This window comes from Nyctibius grandis, chromosome 5 (assembly GCF_013368605.1).
Source record: "Nyctibius grandis isolate bNycGra1 chromosome 5, bNycGra1.pri, whole genome shotgun sequence".
Lineage (NCBI taxonomy): Eukaryota > Metazoa > Chordata > Aves > Nyctibiiformes > Nyctibiidae > Nyctibius > Nyctibius grandis.
Genome location: NC_090662.1, coordinates 72,126,566 through 72,147,643, shown reverse-complemented (window position 1 = coordinate 72,147,643; position 21,078 = coordinate 72,126,566). Strand labels below are relative to the sequence as shown.

At 41.6% G+C, this 21,078-nt stretch overlaps 1 protein-coding gene across 1 annotated transcript in view; it reads right to left on the bottom strand.

The window, feature by feature from the left end:
- Positions 1–21,078, bottom strand: part of ERC1 (ELKS/RAB6-interacting/CAST family member 1) — a 310,530-nt gene that overhangs the window by 288,354 nt on the left and 1,098 nt on the right. The window contains 1 exon segment of the mRNA XM_068401134.1: positions 10,401–11,233. Coding sequence (XP_068257235.1) covers positions 10,401–11,069 — 669 coding nt within the window. The 5' untranslated portion in view covers positions 11,070–11,233.

Below are 21,078 nucleotides of genomic sequence, written 5' to 3'. Positions count from 1 at the left end.
TTTCTTAAACACATCCAGAGATGGTGACTCCACCACCTCCCTGGGCAGCCCATTCCAATGTCTAATAACCCTTTCTGTAAAGAAATTCTTCCTAATGTCCAACCTGAACCTCCCCTGGCCAAGCTTGAGGCTGTGTCCTCTTGTCCTATCGCTAGTTGCCCGGGAGAAGAGGCCAACTCCCACTTCACTACAACCTCCCTTCAGGTAGTTGTAGACTGCAATAAGGTCACCTCGGAGCCTCCTCTTCTCCAGGCTAAACAACCCCAGCTCCCTCAGCCGTTCCTCGTAGGACAGACCCTCCAGACCCTTCACCAGCTTGGTTGCCCTCCACTGGACTCGCTCCAACACCTCAACATCTTTCTTGAAGTGCAGGGCCCAGAACTGGACACAGTACTCAAGGTGCGGCCTCACCAGTGCCGAGTACAGAGGGATGATCACTTCCCTACACCAGCTGGATACACTATTCCTAATAGAGGTCAGGATGCCATTGGCCTTCTTGGCCACCTGGGCACACTGCTGGCTCATGTTTAGCCGGCTGTCGATCAGCACCCCCAGGTCTCTTTCCACCAGGCCGCTTTCTAACCACTCTTCCCCCAGCCTGTAGAGCTGCATGGGGTTGTTGTGGCCGAAGTGTAAGTCCCGGCACTTGTTCCTGTTGAACCTCATGCCGTTGATCTCGGCCCATCTATCTAACCTGTTCAAATCCCTCTGTAGGGCCTTCCTACCCTCCAGCAGATCGACACTCCCACCCAGCTTGGTGTCAGCTGCAAATTTACTGAGGGTGCACTCAATCCCTATGTCTAGATCATCTATAAAGATATTGAACGGCACCGGCCCCAAAACTGAGCCCTGGGGAGCCCCGCTAGTGACCGGCCGCCAGTTGGACTTTGCCCCATTCACCACCACTCTCTGGGCTCGGCCATCCAGCCAGTTTTTAACCCATCGAAGAGTCCACCCATCCAAGCCCCGGGCAGCCAGTTTGTCTAGGAGGATGCTGTGGGAGACAGTGTCGAATGCCTTACTGAAGTCTAGATAGACTACATCCACAGCCCTGCCCTCATCTGCTAAGCGGGTCACTTGGTCATAGAAGGAGATCAGGTTGGTCAAGCAGGACCTGCCTTTCATGAATCCATATTGGCTGGCTCCGATGCCCCCATTGTCCTGCATGTGCCGTGTAATGGCACTCAGGATGATCTGTTCCATCACCTTGCCTGGCACCGAGGTCAGGCTGACAGGCCTATAGTTCCCTGGATCATCCTTCCGGCCCTTCTTGTAGATGGGCGTTACATTTGCTAATTTCCAGTCGGCTGGAACTTCTCCAGTTAACCAGCACTGCCGGTAGATAATCGAGAGTGGCTTGGCAAGTTCATTTGCCACTTCCTTCATTACTCTGGGATGAATCCCATCCAGGCCCATAGCCTTGTGGGTGTCCAACTGGCACAGCAGGTCACTAACCATCTCCTCCTGGATTACAGGAGGTTCACACAGCCCCCCGTCCCTAACTTCAGGCTCTGGGGGCCGAGTCTCCTGAGGACAACTGGTCTTGACATTAAAGACCGAGGCAAAGAAAGCATTGAGCACCTCTGCCTTTTCCTCATCCCCTGACACTACGCTACCCTCCTCATTCAGCAACTGGTGGAGGCTCTCCTTGACCCTCCTTTTGCTGTTGATGTATTTGTAAAAGCTTTTTTTGTTATCTTTGACTGTAGCAGCCAAATCAAGCTCTAATTGAGATTTGGCCCTTCTAATCTTCTCCCTACACAACCTGGCCACGTCCCTATAGACCTCCCAAGTTACCTGACCCTTCTTCCAGAGCAAGTAGGTTCTCTTTTTTTCCTTAAATCCTAGCCTAAGTTCTCTGTTTAACCAGGCCAGTCTTTTTCCCCGACGGCTTGCCTTCCTACACACCGGGACAGCCTGCTCCTGAATATTTAGCAATTCCCTTTTGAAGCATGTCCAGCCTTCCTGGACTCCTTTGCCCTTCAGGACCGACTCCCAAGGGACTCTGTCCACCAACCTCTTAAACAGGCTAAAGTCAGCCCGCCGGAAATCTAAGGCAGAAGTTCTACTCTTGCCCCTCCTTACTTCCCCCACTATCGAAAACTCTAACATTTCATGGTCGCTATTACCAAGACGGCCACCGACCCTCACATCTCCCACTAGTCCTTCTCTGTTCACAAACAACAGGTCAAGCAGGGCCCCTCCTCAAGGGGGCTCATTTACCACTTGCATGAGGAAGTTGTCCTCCACACATTCGAGGGATCTCCTAGATTGCTTCCTCTCTGCCATGTTGTATTTCCAGCAGACATCCGGCAAGTTGAAGTCGCCCATGAGTGCAACGGCCGACGACCAGGCGGCTTCTGACAGCCGCTTGTAAAACGCCTCGTCCGCCTGCTCATCCTGGTTGGGTGGTCTATAACAGACTCCCACCGTAATGTCCGCCCTGCCGACCTTCCCCATGATCTTCACCCATAAACATTCAACCTTGTCATTCTCACCATCTTCCTCAATTTCGACACAGTCCAAGCACTCCCTAACATACAGTGCTACCCCACCGCCTCTCCTGCTTCGCCTGTCCCTCTTAAAGAGCCTATAGCCATCCATAGCTGCACTCCAGTCATGAGAGTCATCCCACCACGTTTCTGTGATGGCAACCACATCATAACCTTCCTGCTGTACAGTGGCCTCTAGCTCTTCCTGTTTGTTGCCCATACTGCATGCATTGGTGTAAACACACTTCAGCTGGGCTAGCGGCCTTGCCCCCGACGCAGGCCTGTCACCCCTAGGTTCATTTGTGGCTGCCCTGGTCTTATCCCCCTCCCCCATCGAACCTAGTTTAAAGACCTCTTGATCAGCCCTGCCAACTTCTGGGCCACAACCCTTTTCCCCTTCTGATTCAGCTGTTCCCCATCCAGCATAAGCAGGCCCAGTGCCATGAAAGCCGCCCCGTGGTCAACAAACCCAAAATCCCACCTACAGCACCAGTCTCTCAGCCACATATTAATCTGTTGTACTTTCATAGTCTTTTCTCTATTTTCACCAAATACCAAAGGAATTGAAGAGAATATCACCTGCATACCTACCCCCTTACCAAACGCCCCAGGGCCCTGAAGTCCCTTTTGATAGCCCTGGCACTTCTCTCTTCAATCTCATCCCTACCCACCTGGAATACTAATAGTGGGTAGTAGTCAGAGGGCCTCACCAGTTGAGGAATCCTCCTGGCAACATCCCTTACCCGAGCCCCAGGGAGGCAGCAGACTTCCCTGTGAGTCGGGTCTGGCCTGCATATGGGGCACTCCGTTCCCCTTAGCAGGGAGTCGCCTATAACAATTACTTTTCTTTCCTCCTTTTTGGAGCTGGTTGCAACCCTCTTACTCGGTTGCTTCTGTTTACGTAGCCCCGTAGAGGGTCCTTCACCTAGATTCGTGTCTTCCTGACACTCAGGAAGACGCTCAGGCTCCAGCACCTCATATCTATTCTGCAGGGGGACGTGGGGAAGGGAGGAAGGTTGGGATGGGATTTGCCTGCCACCCCGAGCAGGGACCTGCCTCCATTCCCCCCCGTCCCCTAGGTCTCCTCCTGCTCCTTGTGGAGGAGGAAGAGGATCCTCCACTACCCGGGGAGCATTAGGCCCGACCGTTTTCCCCAGGACAGGCAGGGAACAGCACTGCCCGCCATCCTCTTCCTGGGATGCTCTTGTACTCCTTAACCCTTCCACCTCCTCCTTGAGTTGGGCCACCAAGGAGATCAGGTCATCGACCTGTTCACACCTCACACAGGTGAGGTCTCCGTTACCCTCGAGTGCCAGGGCCAGGCTCTGGCACTCCCTGCAGCCTGCCACCTGCACCTCCGCATGCTTCCGCGGCAGGTCCGTTTGGGTTCCCATGTCTTTTCTGGCACCCACAAGGGACTTAGGGCCCCGCCGAGTGGAAACCATACCTTCCTGCACGCCTACTCTGCTCGGCCTGCCTGCCAAAAATTACACAGAGAAACTACAATGCATTATCCATGCAGGAAAAAAAAAAAAAAAAAAAAAGACAATCTCAAACAGCTACACTTACCTGCTGACAAGCCATTGTAATCTGATTTCTGTCAAGGAGCTCAATTCACCACAAACCACTATTACCAAAAACACTGGTATTTTACTGTGTTCACTAAACACAAGTGTACATACAAAATAAATCCAAAGGAGTTGTACACTGGAATATCTACAGCACTACCAAGTTTCTCCTTTTTCTCCTCCTGCCAGCTGAGGCTAAGGTGGCATATCTCAATGTTTCTTTCTTCAATTACTAATTCAGATAGCTGGCATGACTGCTCTTGGTAAGTTATCCAATGTAGTAATCACTTTCAGAGTATAGAAATGTCTCCTCTAAACTCTTTTGGTCTCTAGCTCTGATCTCAGAATATACATATATATATTTTTATACTAAATACAAAAGTTTTTCTGTCTTACTAATGTCTTAAGTGTTATACAGACTGTTAACAGGATCTTAGATACCTACTTTGATGAAAAAAAAAAAAAAAATCCTTTCCAACTAACAGTTTAGTCATGGTGACCCACTCTGCTGTATCATCTTCTAGTCTATGAGTCTTTCTAATATCAACAAATCGAAAAGAGATTTAAAAAGCTCCAGTTCAGTTTTTGGAGGCATACAAGAAAACTGGCATATGCATTATTAGTACAACTTCAATCCTTTTTCCATGGACTGGCAGTTCCATCAAAAGTGCTCCTCTCCTTTCTACTTAAATCAGTATCGCATAGAGTAAGAAAGACACATGAGAACACTGGATTTGGTATTAGAAAGCTAAAATATCAGTACAAGATCATTGTTAAAATGAACTATAATGTAGGAGTACCTCTGTGCTACTGCTATCACCTATTATTGCTGAACTGTTCATTGAGTGACTAAAAGAAAACCTGTTCCAAACCAAAGCCTTATACAGTTTCAAGCTACCTAGTTCATACTTCAGAAAGTAAGACCACTTAAAGGAAAAAATTAATAACTTAAACACCAGAATTGCATTAATGCCAAAAGAGACAACAGCTTCTCGAGAAATACAGTAACACAGTGTCTCCATTTAGCCCGTACCCAGGGCTAAACAAGAAGCAGTTTTTCTCTCACCCAATGTCCCTTCCCCAACCAAGAAAGGGAACTGGGAAAAGGAGGGAGACTCATGGGTTAAAATTTAAACATTTAATAAAATAAGGAAACCAATATCAATGCTAATACAAAACACACAAAATTATACTTAGCCCACAGAGTGCTGGCAAGTTGCTCCAGGGATAGCAATGGCTGAGAAGAAGAAAAATAGAGGGTAGAAGAAAGCAGAGCAAAAAAAGCCCCAACCTCCCCAGCAGCTTTCCCTTTTATAGTGAACCTGGCATTAATGTTACAGAACACACCTGTGGGCCAGCCTGGTCCAGCTGCCCTGGGTTTAACTGCTAATGGCCTTGATCACCATGGCTGGCCACAAACTGAAACAAAATGCAACAGAAAAGTGATTCTATAAATTTTATCCCCACAAAACCAGGACACACAGACAAGACTTTTCAGCAATATACATGCTGAATGGTGGAATAATACACTGCAACCCTAGTTAGGAGTGTAATGTCTGAACAGTCTCAATACACAGCAGACAAAGAATTATAGCAGAAAGAGTTTGCTATTTAAAGTTGCACAGAATCTCAAGCAATCCAACCCCCAGCTTAATAGCAAAAAGCACAGTTAAGCTACTAAGTTCAACAGTACCGCTGACGTCACCCATTTTATTACAAGCTGCTTTTAAGTTGGTAGCATTCCCCTTGAATGTTTAATGGATCAAGAAGAGACCAGCCGTTCAGCCTATGCTACAGTTCAAAGCAGCTCAAGGTATTAGATTCTACCTCAATAGGAAACATGGGAGAAAAGGAGCATTGAGGACCCTAGATAAGCACAAAAAGTCTAATTTTATTTCCTCATAGAATTGCAAAAATACAGAACACAGAAGGCCTGTCTCTTGGGCGATTACACGACAATTTTTGAAGTCACTAAGATGTGCTGCAACTTGATAAATGCCTCAGATAGCAAGCACTCTTGAGGAAACATTTTGAGTTATTCTAGAAGAGAATTAAGTTATAATTTCATGCGGCAACTGGGGAAAGACAGAGGGAACTTTAAAGCTGGAGGCATTCTAGAGAGCCAACAGACATCTGCCATTGAACAAATTATTTAAGTGTAATGTCATGGGATACAGACAATACCTTTAAGCAATGACTGTGGAACTGCATATTGCACAATTAAACATCCATAATGGGAGAAAGTTTAGCTTTCTATCAACTAATAACCAACTCAGGAATGGATGACACAGTACCAAGATAAATAAAAACATTTTTTAGTATATAATTAAAAAACTCAAAAGATTAAATCAATGGAGAAGTGAGAATTAACCTGATTTTCAGAGGAAGAATGTAGTCATTAGAAGCTCAGCCAGTCTCACAACAGCAGCACCCAACACGTTTAATAGGCTAACACATGGACCACCGTGTCTTGAAAAGTGAGATGCTCATTCCACGCTACTAGGAAATGGAGAGTACTTCTGACTCTGGAGAAGAACGCTGATGAAATGCTGGAGTACACCCATCACAATAAAGTAGAATGTTCTTCAAGTGCCTACCCCAAGCAAGGTGAAATTCCTTTCAGAAATATTTTCATGATTAAACTATCTGACTCAGACATCCAAGACCTCTAACCGCAAAAAGACCACAGAAATATATCAAAGCAAAAAGATGTTTTCAGCAGCACCACGTTATTTCAGCTGAAACGTAGATCAATCAAATGCGAGAAATTTCAATACAGGGCGTTAGACATCAAATTTGCATTGCACTACTTATTTTAAGGGACAATCACCTTGTTATAAGTGAGTTTCAACTGAGAGGAGTTCCTTTGTTCTTGATTTCCACATAGTCCACCATGGTCCAGTTTTTAGGGAAATTATTTCTATCTCAGCACAAAAAATACTCACTGTCTTTCCTTCCCTCTTCTGGCTTCTTATGAAGAGGTCTCCATGGAAACTTTAAACCATATACAATAAAAAAAAAAAAAAATTCAACTTAGAAAAATACAGTTCCTACTAAAGCATATTGAGGAGAGTGATACCATGCCAAAAACAAGATCCTGTTTATTGGCTCCATTAGCCCCTCCTTGCATATGCATGGGTTTGTTAACCTTTGAAAAATCATTTGCACTCTCCTTTTGGTTTCTTGCAAAGTATAATTGGTTAACTCATCCACATTGCACTGAAAACTATTGTATTTTTCCAAGAACCTATGTTAACTACAGGAACACATTCCATGTTTAGTTTTGAACTCTTCAAAATGAGATGACAATGACATTCCTCATTTATGAAAAGAAAGGATTTTCCGGCTCTGCAAGATCACTAACAAAGGATGAAAATGCAGTTCAGCATATGTTACACTCCACAGCTGTAGTATTTGCTCAGAGTAGCTGATGAATACAGCTGTGCTGCACCACAACTGGTGAAAACACCACAACTGAGCTAGACTAAAGCACTCTCAACCCAAGTGACAGCTATATAGGTGCGCACACACAACATTCTCAGTATTATATCCAAGATATCCCTGCTACCTATTGCCCTAAGACAACCAAAGAGAGATGTGACTGCCTCAGGACAGGTAGCACACTCTTTAATCTCCCTATTCATTCTCTGATCTTTATTAAATCCAGGAAATTTCTCGGAAATCTGTAAGCAATACATCAATAATTGTGATTTATTTGCACATGTTCCCAAGAAATGGGAAAGAAAACACAAAGACACCAGTGCATTTTTCACAGGAGGCTGAGGTAGCAATCAACCAGAGCTCACATTTTCACATATTTTTAACAACTTCCAAAACCAAGAGGCAATTCAATCATTCAGAGTTGAGGTGACAAGAACAGCAATAAAAAAATACAATCAGGGACAATCAGGTATGCATAGAGGAACAAAGAGCCAAGACCACGGCAAAGAGATTGAGATGACTATCAGACAATGGCATGAGTCAGCCAGCATCTGGGCTCCACAAGTTGAGTCAATTTTTAACAATGCATTTGGCCTCAGCTAAACTTAATATAAAGCACAAGTTCTGCCCATGCGATAAGTCTTTATTAAAAGTGATGTGCGGAAATACTCATACTGAGGTCCGAAACACCAGTTCCTGCAATTATACTGGGACTCATTTTATGGGGAGGTTGGAGGGGTAATGAAGAGATTTTTCTGGTCCTCCACAGATCAAAGAAATCCCTTGTTCAGTGTCTAAACAGAGACGTCTGTTTAATTACAGTAAATCCTATTAAACTGATCTTCCTTATAAAGGGCTGAAGTGACCAACTCCAAAAGTCTATAGAAGACATAATGAATTCAGAATTTAATTAGGACACACTGTTAGCTAACTATAATCTATTAATTAGCATTCTTAGTTTTTACAGCTCATTGCAATAACACCCTTTTACTTTTAAATTGCACCCTTCTTTTTTTGGACCAAAGTTATACAATTCTACCAGTGTAGTAGTAATTATAGTGATTGCCTAGAGAACAGCAGCCTGGAAATATCTGTAAATGTTTAATTAGGGGATAAAGGAAAGACAAGGAAAAAAAAAAACTCAGACAGAAGAATCACTGTTCTCCCATCTATACATATTTAGTAACTGCTTAATTCATTCTAAACCAATCTTGCAAGATTTCCACAGCACTCTCAAATGTCAAAACTGATTTCAGAAAAAATGTTATTATATTCCAAGACATTCTCTTCAGTATGAAAACATAACTCAAAAATGAAAAGAATTTGAGAATTAAAATACTTACCTGCAGCTGAAATACGAAGAGCATCAGAAAGTTGAGTGAATGGTATTCCATGTATTCATTATACTGGTACTGTACCACTATAACTAAATTTTTCATTGGATTACTCCTTCTAAAGAAATCCTACTTTTGTAATAAAAATTATTTCACTTTAGGTTTTCTTCACTCCAGGAAGATATATGAAAATGACTATGAAATGCCACACACGTTAACAAATCCCACGTTGTGATACTTAACCATTGGGTAAGAATACAGTTACAAAACTGTAAAATTCATTTAATTATTTCATACTAACTCAGGAAAAGCAATTTACTTTCTTCAACTCAGTTCTTTAAAAAGTGAAAACAAAATCTCGACAGCTTCAGTGTAGCAGATTATCACTAACCAAAAGGCATCTACTATTTAAGACAGGTCCCCTGAAAGTGGAGTATAACATGTCAAGTACTACCAGCACTATTGTTTTCCTCCAGCAGTTTCCCTCTCCCCTCCACCTTCTAAAGCAAATCTTAAAAAAAGCGCTGCCTAAAATAGCAAGTATACCTTACGAGCTTCAAGAACGTGATCACGCTTGAAATATGGAAATTATTTCATTAAACTTTCTTGGATATTTAAAAAACTCAATAGGGAAAGTAATTTTGTCGTGGTGAAAGCTGACTTACATTTCAGGAAACTTTTAGAGTTGGATGCTGTTTTCCACAAGAGTGGTGAGGTTTCTTACCGAAGAGTCCAGAGAGATGCCTAACTCACATTTGGCCAGAAACAACTAAACAGGAGGACAGTAACTCAAAGACAAGTAGTTACTTCAGGATTAAGCTAGCAAGAAGGTTTAGGTAGGAAAATTTTAAAAAAGCTTTTCATAAGTACAGCTGACTACAAAGAGACCTCAATTTTAATCAACCTCAGTTTTATTCTAATTTAGGGATGGTTTTAAGAGAGACAAGACAAAGGAACTAGACACCCAAGATTCTCTGTTCACCTATTCTCTAACTATCCAGACCACTACAAAAAACTGTAGGGTGCTTTATGACAGTGGCATAACAAGATATGCACAGCTTATGACAAAAGAATAGATGAGCAGGTGTGTGTTACTTAAATGTAGCCAAGAACACAATTTATAACTGTTTGTGAAAACTGCAGGTCTGGAGGTTTTAACTGGAGCTCTAAAATAAGACCAGTGTAATGTGAACTTTGTTTTACTGGCAATCTGTCAACACTCAGCAACAGTTTAGTTGTATCTGGGGTCAGCAGTTAGTACATTCTGCACCTCAGCAAAGGCTTCAAGAGGTAAGCACTACAGCAATATTATGAACAGGGTGAAATATTTCCAAAAGGAAACTGAGTGGTTAGCATCAGTCCTAAGAAAAAAAACACATGACACACAAGGAAAAATAAGCACTCGAGAGGTGGCTTACAAGTCTGACAAAAAACATTCAAAAAGAGGCTAACAAGTTGAAAACACATCTTATTCATACCAATTACCTGGGAAAAGCACCAATATAATTTAGCTGCTTAAATGTGACACGCAAGTTTATTAAACTCAGTGACATTAGAAGACAAACCTGGTTTTCTTCTTGCAAAACTCTGTATTGTTCCTTCCAAATGGTGATTTTTGAAGCTTCATCTTTCCTCAGAGCTCTCTCCTTTTTTAGCTCAGGACTCCAGAAGGTCTTGATACTGTTCATGGAAGAACTCAGCTTGCTTTCTTTCACCTCCACATCCTTGCGAAGCAGATCGTTTTCCCTTAATACTTCTTTGAGCTGTGTCTGCAGATCCATTATAGTGTTATCCCTGGCCTGGCGCAGTGAGTGAGGCACAGTGGATGCCATACTCACTGGAGGGAGATGGTGCTCTCCAAATGCAATAGTATCACTGGCAACTCCACTACTGGCAATGTTAGGGCTGCTACCCATTGCAGTCATCCTAACACCGTAAGGCAGCCGCCCCCCAGATCGGCCCAGAGTCATGGTGCTTTTTGGGGTGTCTGCACCCACATTCTCATGGTCACTTAGATACATAGGGCCAGACGTAGCATAGGCAGCATTTAAGGACTGAATATTTTCCATAGAAAGGGTTTTCCCACTGCCACCCCCAGTACTACTCCCAGAACTGCCTCCTGTGCTGTTGGTTCGACGATGGCCCAAGCGTGGTGACCGTGGCAGCCTTGGTGAACGCCCTGGACTCTGGTTGCTTGGCTCAACCTTTCCAACTGACCGAGCACTTCCATACATGATTAAGCTGGTGGTGTGAGGCAATTAGATAGGCATAAATCAAGAATGACAGAATCCTGTTAAGTTCTTCAACGGTTTTAAGTCAGCTTAAGGCCAATCACAACTTATAACAGACCCAGTTGTCCATCTTTGAAGTCATGTGCTCACCATGTTCAGGATCATATCTGTATCAATAAAAATAACATATTAAAAACTGTATCAATAAAAATAACATCTTAAATACCTAGTTTATCACAAAATATTTTGTCCCACATTAGACAAAAGCATATTCTACTACCTTTACACTTCTCCAGCATCTTTTCAATTCCCACTCACAAAAAAGCAATCTTTTATTTAAATCCTAATATTTTAAACTCAAAAAGGAACTTCTATTCTTGCTTTTCTGTTGTTACATTATCATAGTAAAGATAGAGAGGGGGAAAAAGAACCCATCAATTGTCAAGCCATAATTTTGTTGGTCATGATCTGAACTCTACAAAAGTAGTCTAATTTTTTTTTCCCTATTTCTAACTGGCACTAATTCTTTACCTGTTACCTTTCTGAGTAAGAGAGGCAATAAAAATTTAAAGCCCATTCAGTAGTATTTTTTTTTCCTTCAAGCACTGCCAGCTTCCGTAGGACACAGTTTCTAAACCCTGTTGCTGTGAAAATAATCCTGCAAATAGGAAGGTAAGATGGACTGAAATGATTCTGATCGTGATCTCAACTAGGAGGTCCCTTTAGTGTTGCTGTCAGCCCTCCTTCAAACTCAGAACCAAAACTACGAAGAATCATTAAATCATTACTGACCACAAAGCTTAAGCAAGTATAGATACAGCTCCGAAAGAACAGCAATAACACAGGTATGGGATCAATTAAGTTAAGAGGAACAAGAGAATCACACCTCCACTGAAAGCTATTCCAGTCTCTTATTGTCTCTTGAACTGGGATTCAGTCCTAAACATGACTTAAATCTTTGTTCAGGTTAAGCAAAGATTTCAATCAATATATACTTCTCATTAACCAGCTCAGATTAATTCCATTAAATAATATCGTTCCAACAGCAGGGACCTCAAACTACAGAACAGTATGACATTATCATCATGTTGCAGTTCCTCCTCCCCTCTCCTTTTTCTTTAAACACAGACTCTGGTGGCATATGCAATAAAATTCCTAATTTTTGCACTGTAACATGATGCTGTTCTACAAGTGCTAGCAGGTACCTCTTTAGTGCAGGGGCACTGGGCTGAGACCACTGTTAGTAGTCAAGATCTAGTAGAGGAGTAAGAAATAGGGATGAAATCCATTCTTGTGACTGAACTACTGCACTGTAGAACTACTCCCACTATACAGGTCTCGCTTTTTTTTCTTTTTTTTTTTTTTTTCCAGTGTAAACTATTTCAAGTCACTGTTGGGCTCAACTGAAATCAAAACTAGAACACAAAACATTCCTGGTCTGACCTCTCCCCATTAGGTGAAAGAATACCAGATAGTGTCCAAAGAGCAGCAGCATGTTATATATCCCAACATCTTTCCTTTCACAACAGCTTTCATCTAGCCTCACCTTCTGCTCAGAAGTTCATTTTGCCAGATATTAGGAATCAATTTTTCCAAACCCTATGGCTGAAGGCATGTTTGTGAGATAATAACTGGGCAAGTAGATCAAAGATTAGGCTTAAAAGAGGAACATACTTACAAAAGAAACTGTAGAAATAGTAAAAGTGGGTGAAGGTGGAGACCAAAAAATAATATTGCAAAAAATACTGCAAAAGGGTAGAAAGAAAAAAAGTAAAAGCCTGATGAAGAAAAGATACATTTTTCCTTTCAGAAACAAGTTAGTATAGGAAAAGATATGAGAAATAGTTTTTAAATGTTTAGTTTAACCCTATGTTTAAAATGGAAAACAAGATCAGAGTAAGCCAGCATTTTTTCATTTTCACACTATTTCATAGAAGATATAATAGCATGAGTGATTTTACAAAGCTTATGGAAGCTGATACTGTTTTGTGAGTCCTCAAGGAGTTCAAGTGCTCACTCTCTCTCGCTTTCTCTGTTTCTAAATCACAATCAAAGCTAGCAACAATATTGCTATGGAGTATTTTAAACACATATGTAAAGGAAAATAGGCCAAGGTAAGACAGCCAGCGGCATTAATAATTGAAGTTAGCTACCAAAACACCACCTACAGATTTTTTTTTTAAATACAAGTTACAGATAAGACTGTAGCTTCTATTTCAGCTACATATCCTTACGGCAAAACAGTACAGAAATATAAACTGTGTAACAAAGTCTACAGTGTTCCACTGGAGTTGCTTCAGTAAGTAAGACACTGTGCCCCACATCTGAAAGAAAAACAATTCTTCCAAATAGAAAAGCTGTTTCAGACTAATCTTGCTGTTTGAGATATCAAAATGCTAAAAATGCTGCTGTGACACCAGTTGAGCACTCAAAACAAGTCAGATACGATTTCTTAGACACTACATAAAGTACATTCAACTGAGAGCTTATATTCACTAGGATTCTCTTGAAAATTAATCCAAATCACAGCACTTAATTAATTTCCTAGCAGTTCACACCACAGTAAATCGGTGCAAACGCTCATTCAGTTAACAGCTTTGAGTGAGTTTAACTTGAACCGAATGATGAGTACATGTTTTATTCTGTGCGTTTTAGTTAAAGCATTTTCCGCCAAAAACACTAAATTTAAACATTGCTAGAAGTACACTACTATTGCACGCAAAAGTATCACATAGCAAAGTGCTTAACACCACACAAGAAGCACATCACAGAATCACAGGATGTTAGGGATTGGAAGGGACCTCGAAAGATCATCTAGCCAGATTTCAGATCATTTCTAATGGGCTAATCACCCCCAAAATGGAACTCACAGAATTGCCTTCTCCTTGCTTTAGCAAACGTTTTGTTAAACTATTAATAGCTTTTCAAAGAATGAAAGTGACTGAGATCCTTGACAGAAAGTAGCTTCCCAGGCAGCTGAAAGGAGCTGGTACACCCACAGGTGCTGTGCAGGAGCCATCTAACACACCCGGCAGGCAGGTCAACTCTCCTCCACCGTAAGTGGAAACCCCAGTCCTATGCTAATTCAGCTCTAAGCTTTATTTCACAGGTAGGCACCATCCCCCCTGTTACTCCAGAAAAATCGAATAACTCCAGCTATGAAAGCCAACTGCCAAAATTAGCTGTTGATGAGGGTTACAGAAAGGATTCCCAGAGCAGGCACACATGAAACTCAGGGAGAACTCCGACATCACTGTCATCACCACCAAACGTTACACTGTGCTCACTTTTCAAAAGCAAAACCAAACAAAAGCAGTAGATTAAGAAAAGAAAAATTATTTGGAAACAAGCAAACATAACAATATCCACAATATGGTGGATAGATGATGGTAAAGCTGTGGATGTGGTCTATCTCGATTTCAGTAAAGCGTTTGACACGGTCTCCCACAGCATCCTTGCAGCTAAACTGGGGAAGTGTGGTCTGGATGATCGGGTAGTGAGGTGGATTGTGAACTGGCTGCAGGAAAGAAGCCAGAGAGTAGTGGTCAGCGGGACAGAGTCCAGTTGGAGGTCTGTGTCTAGCGGAGTTCCGCAAGGGTCGGTTCTGGGACCAGTTCTATTCAATATATTCATTAATGACTTGGATGAGGGATTAGAGTGCACTGTCAGCAAGTTCGCTGATGACACAAAACTGGGAGGAGTGGCTGAGATGCCGGAAGGCTGCGCAGCCATTCAGAGAGACCTGGACAGGCTGGAGAGTTGGGCTGGGGAGAATTTAATGAAATATAACAAGGGCAAGTGTAGAGTCCCTGCACCTGGGCAAGAACAACCCATGTACCAGTACAAGTTGGGGACAGAGCTGTTGGAGACAGCGTAGGGGAAAGGGACCTGGGGGTCCTAGTGGACAGCAGGATGACCTATGAGCCAGCAGTGTGCCCTTGTGGCCAAGAAGGCCAATGGCATCCTGGGGTGGATTAGAAGGGTGTGGTTAGCAGGTCGAGAGAGGTTCTCCTCGCCCTCTACTCTGACTCCCCTGGTGAGGCCGCATCTGGAGTTTGTGTCCAGTTCTGGCCCCTTCAGTTCAAGGAAGACAGGGAAACTGCTAGAGAGAGTCCAGCGCAGAGCCACGAAGATGATTAAGGGGTGGAACATCTCCCTTATGAGGAGAAGGGCTGAGGGAGCTGGGGTCTCTTTAGCTTAGAGAAGAGGAGACTGAGGGGTGACCTCATTAATGTTTATAATATGTTAAAGGGCAAGTGTCAAGAGGATGGAGCCAGGCTCTTCTCAGTGACATCCCTTGACAGGACAAGGGGCAATGGGTGCAAGCTGGAACACAGGAGGTTCCACTTAAATGTGAGGAAAAACTTCTTTACTGTAAGGGTGACTGAACACTGGAACAGGCTGCCCAGAGAGGTTGTGGAGTCTCCTTCTTTGGAGACATTCAAAACCCGCCTGGACGCGTTCCTGTGTGATATGGTCTAGGCAATCCTGCCCCGGCAGGGGGATTGGACTAGATGATCTTTCGAGGTCCCTTCCAATCCCTAACATTCTGTGATTCTGTGTGATTCTGTAACCCTTCAGCATTTCTCTTGAAATGGGAACTTTCATTACACCATTGTCAGATTTTTAAATTGTAAATATTCCAAGTATTAACTAAACACACTCTTCCCACCATGCAGCCAGTTTCAGTGTTTTCACTGACACAGAGATTTGTCATGGCTCAAGAGAAAAAAAAACAACAAATAAATTACAAGATAAATATTAACTTTTTTTTCTTCTTCCGATTTTCTTCTAGTACCATTTATCACCAGCCATTTCACTTTGTTGTTATTAGGAATCCATAAGCAGAAGTAGATATTAAGACAATTCATACTAGGGAAAACAACTCTCATCCTGGAAACAGCAAAGTGAAGGAAGTGACAGAAATGTCTTTTCTCATTCGCAGCACCAATTAATCAGGAAGAAGAAAGAGTTCTAGTTTCCTTCCAGAAGACCAAGCAAAATTACATGGAAGATTTCTTTCAGATAGCAACATAACCAGAAACATTAAAGTTTTTCAATATTCTGACCCTCACTAGGAATCTCAGAAGTACAGTCTCTTATCTTCCATGATGCCAACATGCAGCACTGCCAGTTTTTTCCTCTTCTACTGTGACCCTAAATTTAGTCACAAATAAATCATCCCTTAACCTTACAGGATGGTGGTAACCACAAGGAACACTGTCCAACTGTGGCATGACCGTATTGACTATTTTTCCTTTGCAAACTCTCCTGTAGGTTTCAAAAACGTTTGGTTCTTTCTGCTAATACAGGAACCCTTACCTAAGATTACAAAGAAAGTGACTATAAACTGCAAGTGTTTAAAAAAACAAAACCACTGAAGTCAATGACAAAACATTTTTCCTCACAGTAGCTTGCATACCTTTACATTTGTGAAACAAAACTCTCCTGTTCACTGTTCACTAAGAGAACAAAAACTTCCAAAGAGCATCCTATCTGCAAGTCAAATAAAAAAATCCCCCCCAAATTAATGTTAGCCAAAGTAAAAGCTTCATATAGATATCTAGAGATTGGCATAGCAGCTTTGCAAGTACAGAGACATATGATCGACCTGCTTTAGTATTAGTTGAAAATGCTATCGAGTGATTATGAAAAAGCTTGAAAGAAGATCTATCAGAAGTATAAAAAGAACAGATAAGAATTAAAACAATATTGTAGAAAAAGGTTTGAAAAAAGGACGGTTATGAACAAATTTTCTGTATGAAAATGGTAAGATAGATAACAGTATATCCTGCCTGAAGTGCCAGCTAAGAAAAATGTCTTCTAAGATCACAGGTAACTGTCCACAAATACTCAGAGACAAACATCATGAACTGTGAAAAAAGTTTATAATCTGCCAGCAAACATTTAAATGTACTACAGTGCAACTTGTGGCAACTAAAATGAACCTGTTCCACTACAACAGCCTAGTCATAGCCAGTGAAAAGCAATGGAGAATCAACTCTCCTTCAAAACAGCAAAGCAGCTGCCACTCCAAGTATAGGGATATCCAGAACCCTGCACCAATGAAAAATGGTAATTCAAAGCAGCATGAAAGCTAGTAACTCCTGCATCAGAACCTAGCATGCTGAAAGAATAGTAAAATGCAGCCTGCAACACTTCATGCAGATTTACTTGTAAGGCAATTACAAAGTGAGAGAGGGCAGGAATAGGTAAGCTTGTCTTGTCAAAATATCTGGCAGTTTTCAGTGAGAGCTGTATTCAGGCATAGTAGAAAATGTACAAAATTCTGGAAGGATCACATTAACATTAACTTCAGGATAAAGAATCCAGTAAGATGAGATGTGTTTACCAATGCTGTCACACTCAGCCCCTACATGCAGTATTTCATGTGAACCAACGGCTCGGAAAGCTGACATTCCTGGGTACAGCTGACAGAAAACGGAAGATTCATTAACACAAAGTTTTGTTAACCTCTGGAGGATCTCTCTGTCATATAAATATATGATGCCTTTCATATCTCTCCCTACTCCAGGACAAATACTATCACCACAGTAACTAGGTCAGTAAGTAAACCACAGACAGAAAAACGTACTGTAGAAATACAGGAAAATCTCTGCTTACATTTGTTAAAACAAAAAGAATTTAGGAATAACTTCTGCAGCCTTCAGCAAGTAACATTTCCTCTGAATTTCTTTTCTGCAGTTTCTGTTCAGGACAGACACCAACATTCATGGAGTGAACTCCTGTAACACTGTCACCACCTGACAGTCAGGAATGGGGCAGTTTGATCACGACCTAGGCAGGCAGGCACACCTCACAGCACAGTGCCCCCTCCAGTGCCTCCCACCAGTGTAATGGAAGCCATATACTGAGCTCCCAGAAGACTGACCTTTCTTGTAGCACCAATCCCTGTCTCCACAAGCAAAGCTTTGAATGTCAGTTCTACAATAGCGACAGAAAAGTCAGCCTTGACAAGAGCCGTCTTAATCTGATAAAGCAGTGTAGCAGACACAGTAGACAATTGTTCACATTTTCATAATTCATACCTTACTAGTTAATCACGAATAGGAACAACTAGATTATACAATGGGACCTGGCCTCCAGAACAGAGCAAGGAAAACAAAAAAAGATGGAATTCCAAAACAGGAAAAGCTTATATTCCAGTAAAGCTCTGACAAATATCTTTACCCTGGAATTCAAACAGCAGGTACAATGAGAAACTAGACACGATTCACAAGAACTTAAGAGGTGTGTCAACCAAGATGAAGACAAAAAAATTGAATTCCTGTTACCTTCTGGTGCACACCACAATTACAAAACCTAAGGCTGCTATGCTACTTTACATAAAAAATGTATCCATTTTAGGACTACAATGTAGATTTTAGGTTTGACTAGTTCTGTAAGGTAAGAAAGTTCACTACATTTCATGTTAAATTAATGACTACTATACAAGATAATGTCAGAACAAAGTTTACTTTGGAGATTGTTTGCAAGCCAGCCAATGGTGAACACAAGGCATTGAACCCACGGAATTCAGAGTTGTTTATCCATATCAAAATTTTCTTATCCTCATGGCCTTGACAGCAAGAAAGCAAAAGGGATGAATGAAATTAAGATGGAAAGAATACAAAAAAAAGAACTGTTCATAACGACTGATTCTCATTCCTAGATAGCGCATGAATAGATGCCCAAGCACCGACATCTGTTGATGTCCAGTCCTTTTTTTTTTTTTTAAAAAAAAAGTTTAAAAGTTTTTTTTAAAAAAAAAAAAAACACAAAAAACAACACAACCCACCTTTAAAGTAACTGACTTGCCCATCTGCCAAGTTACTGAAAGCAACAGTGCCCTTGTTCCATCTCACCAAACAGGAGAATACAGGAATTGATACGTTCTCCCTCCTATACACAGACAAGAGACATCTTCCCAGAAAAATATCTCAGAAATCCCTGATAATCTTTAGGTGACTAACATATTGAAAACTCTGTTTTGTAAAAGGTAGGCCATCAACCGTGACACTAACATTTTGAGGAAAAACCCAGCAGTTATTTGTCAAAGGAGTGTTTCGTTTCTAAACATAAATTGACACTCCTGCTAAACGCTTTTTAAATTTGACAGGTTAACATAAATGGTACACATATACTTCAAATCACCACAGTACATGGAAGCATCTTGATTATCTGTCCTTTTTAGATACCATGCTGTTTCCTATTCATCTCTGCCATTCTTACAAGATATCCCATCCAGAACACGCTACCCGTAAGTCTCTAAACAAGAGCCAGAAATATTCATCAGCTTCTCAGTTAATTTGTCTCCCACAAGTATACATTTCCTTTCATGAGATCTACTTACTCCACAAGGAAGAGATGAATAAGATGACAGAACATGCTCTACTCCATAGTAGTTTCTTTGCAGGGTAGCCAGCAAGGTCCAAGGACGTGTATTATTGTTTCTTAATTCTAGCACTCAGTCTCATTATTTAAAAAGCTGCATGCATGCATCCATCCATGCATTTCTGAGCATACCATACTCAGATAAAACAAGCCAGACCTTCCAAACGTACTACAATTTTTGAGCGGCTCAGCCAGGTAAGTGTTGTAACAAACCTCTTTCACAAGAGAGGCTTTTGGGGGAACAGGCTTGAAAACAGGGAGGGGTGAGGGGAGGAGGGATAACAATGGGAGAGTATCCCGCTTCACAAAATAAGGAATAATACCAAGGAACTAGTGCACTGGTTACAATAGCATGGTGAAATATTTCTATTCATATAGCAACACAGACAACTGCTACCAGGAACTGAGAAAGTAGCAGATTCAGCAAAAAAAAAAAAAAAAAAAAAAAAAAGGCTTCTTTCATGACCAAGATTTGCAATTCAATAAAAAGGTACAGGTCATGTAAATAGCAAACCTGCTTTTTTGCCAGTCAGGCCATTAGCCAGATGTTAGAGAGGAAAAGTTATGTGAACAGAATCTCATAAAAGCTTGTGACAGGATCAAAGAAACAATGCTAAGACTTATGAAAAACATGATGCTTTAATATAGCCCAGATAACAGAAACCCAAATGAAGAAAACCTGCTAACATCCTTACAGTGATCTGAATACAGCTAAATTAGTTTCCCAGAAAACATGAAGAAAGTTCAAATTATATCAAATATTATGATAAACTCATGTTTTACCCAGCAGATCCCAAACTTTTTCTAGTTGCAGCCCCTCTTGCAGTGTGGTAGATTCAGAAAAGTCCAGATTTCTGGATGATACAGTAAAGTCACATACTTAACAATTCAGGGAACTGCTGTTCTGTGATAAAGTTCTGAACTATGCTTCCAGAACTGAACTACATTCAGAACAGCTGCCTCAGTTATTCAATAACTAGTGGTTTAGTCCAAATACTTCATTACTGAAAAAAAAAAAAATACTGTACTGCCAACTCTGCTCATACTAGCACGGGCAAGGTAGTGATTTTTCTCTTTTAATCATACTTGACATGGCTGGAAGGGTGCTGACTCATAAGTGACCCTGAATTGGGGCACACATCTGAGCTGCTGCAGTTTTCAAGACAAAATACGAAAATATATTTTACAGTACTATGTCAGGCTGTAGACTGCAGTAGCTCAAGAGGAGACGTATGTTCAGCCACCTACTGCTATAGATGCAGTAACCTCGGGGAGAAAAGGAGGGCAGGCAGCTGGTAGAGGTTACTGCTGTAGACGTCCTAGCCATCGTTTAAGAATCACAACCCTGCAGTCAAACCAGACAACTTTTTTTTTGGTTACAACCTGTCGGATTTGAGGTAGCATACTATCCAGCTACAACCACCCCACATACATCAATGTGTCCCTAAAATGAGCTTGGATAAAATGTTAAACATACATTGTCCTTCGGAGCAATTCTATTTCTATCCATTTGCTTTCATTCTCTTGCTTCTGTACTGCTTCCCCCCTCACACCCCCATAGGTGTTTCTTCATATCTGTTCTTCATATCTCCTAATCTCTCCTATCTCCATTGGAGTG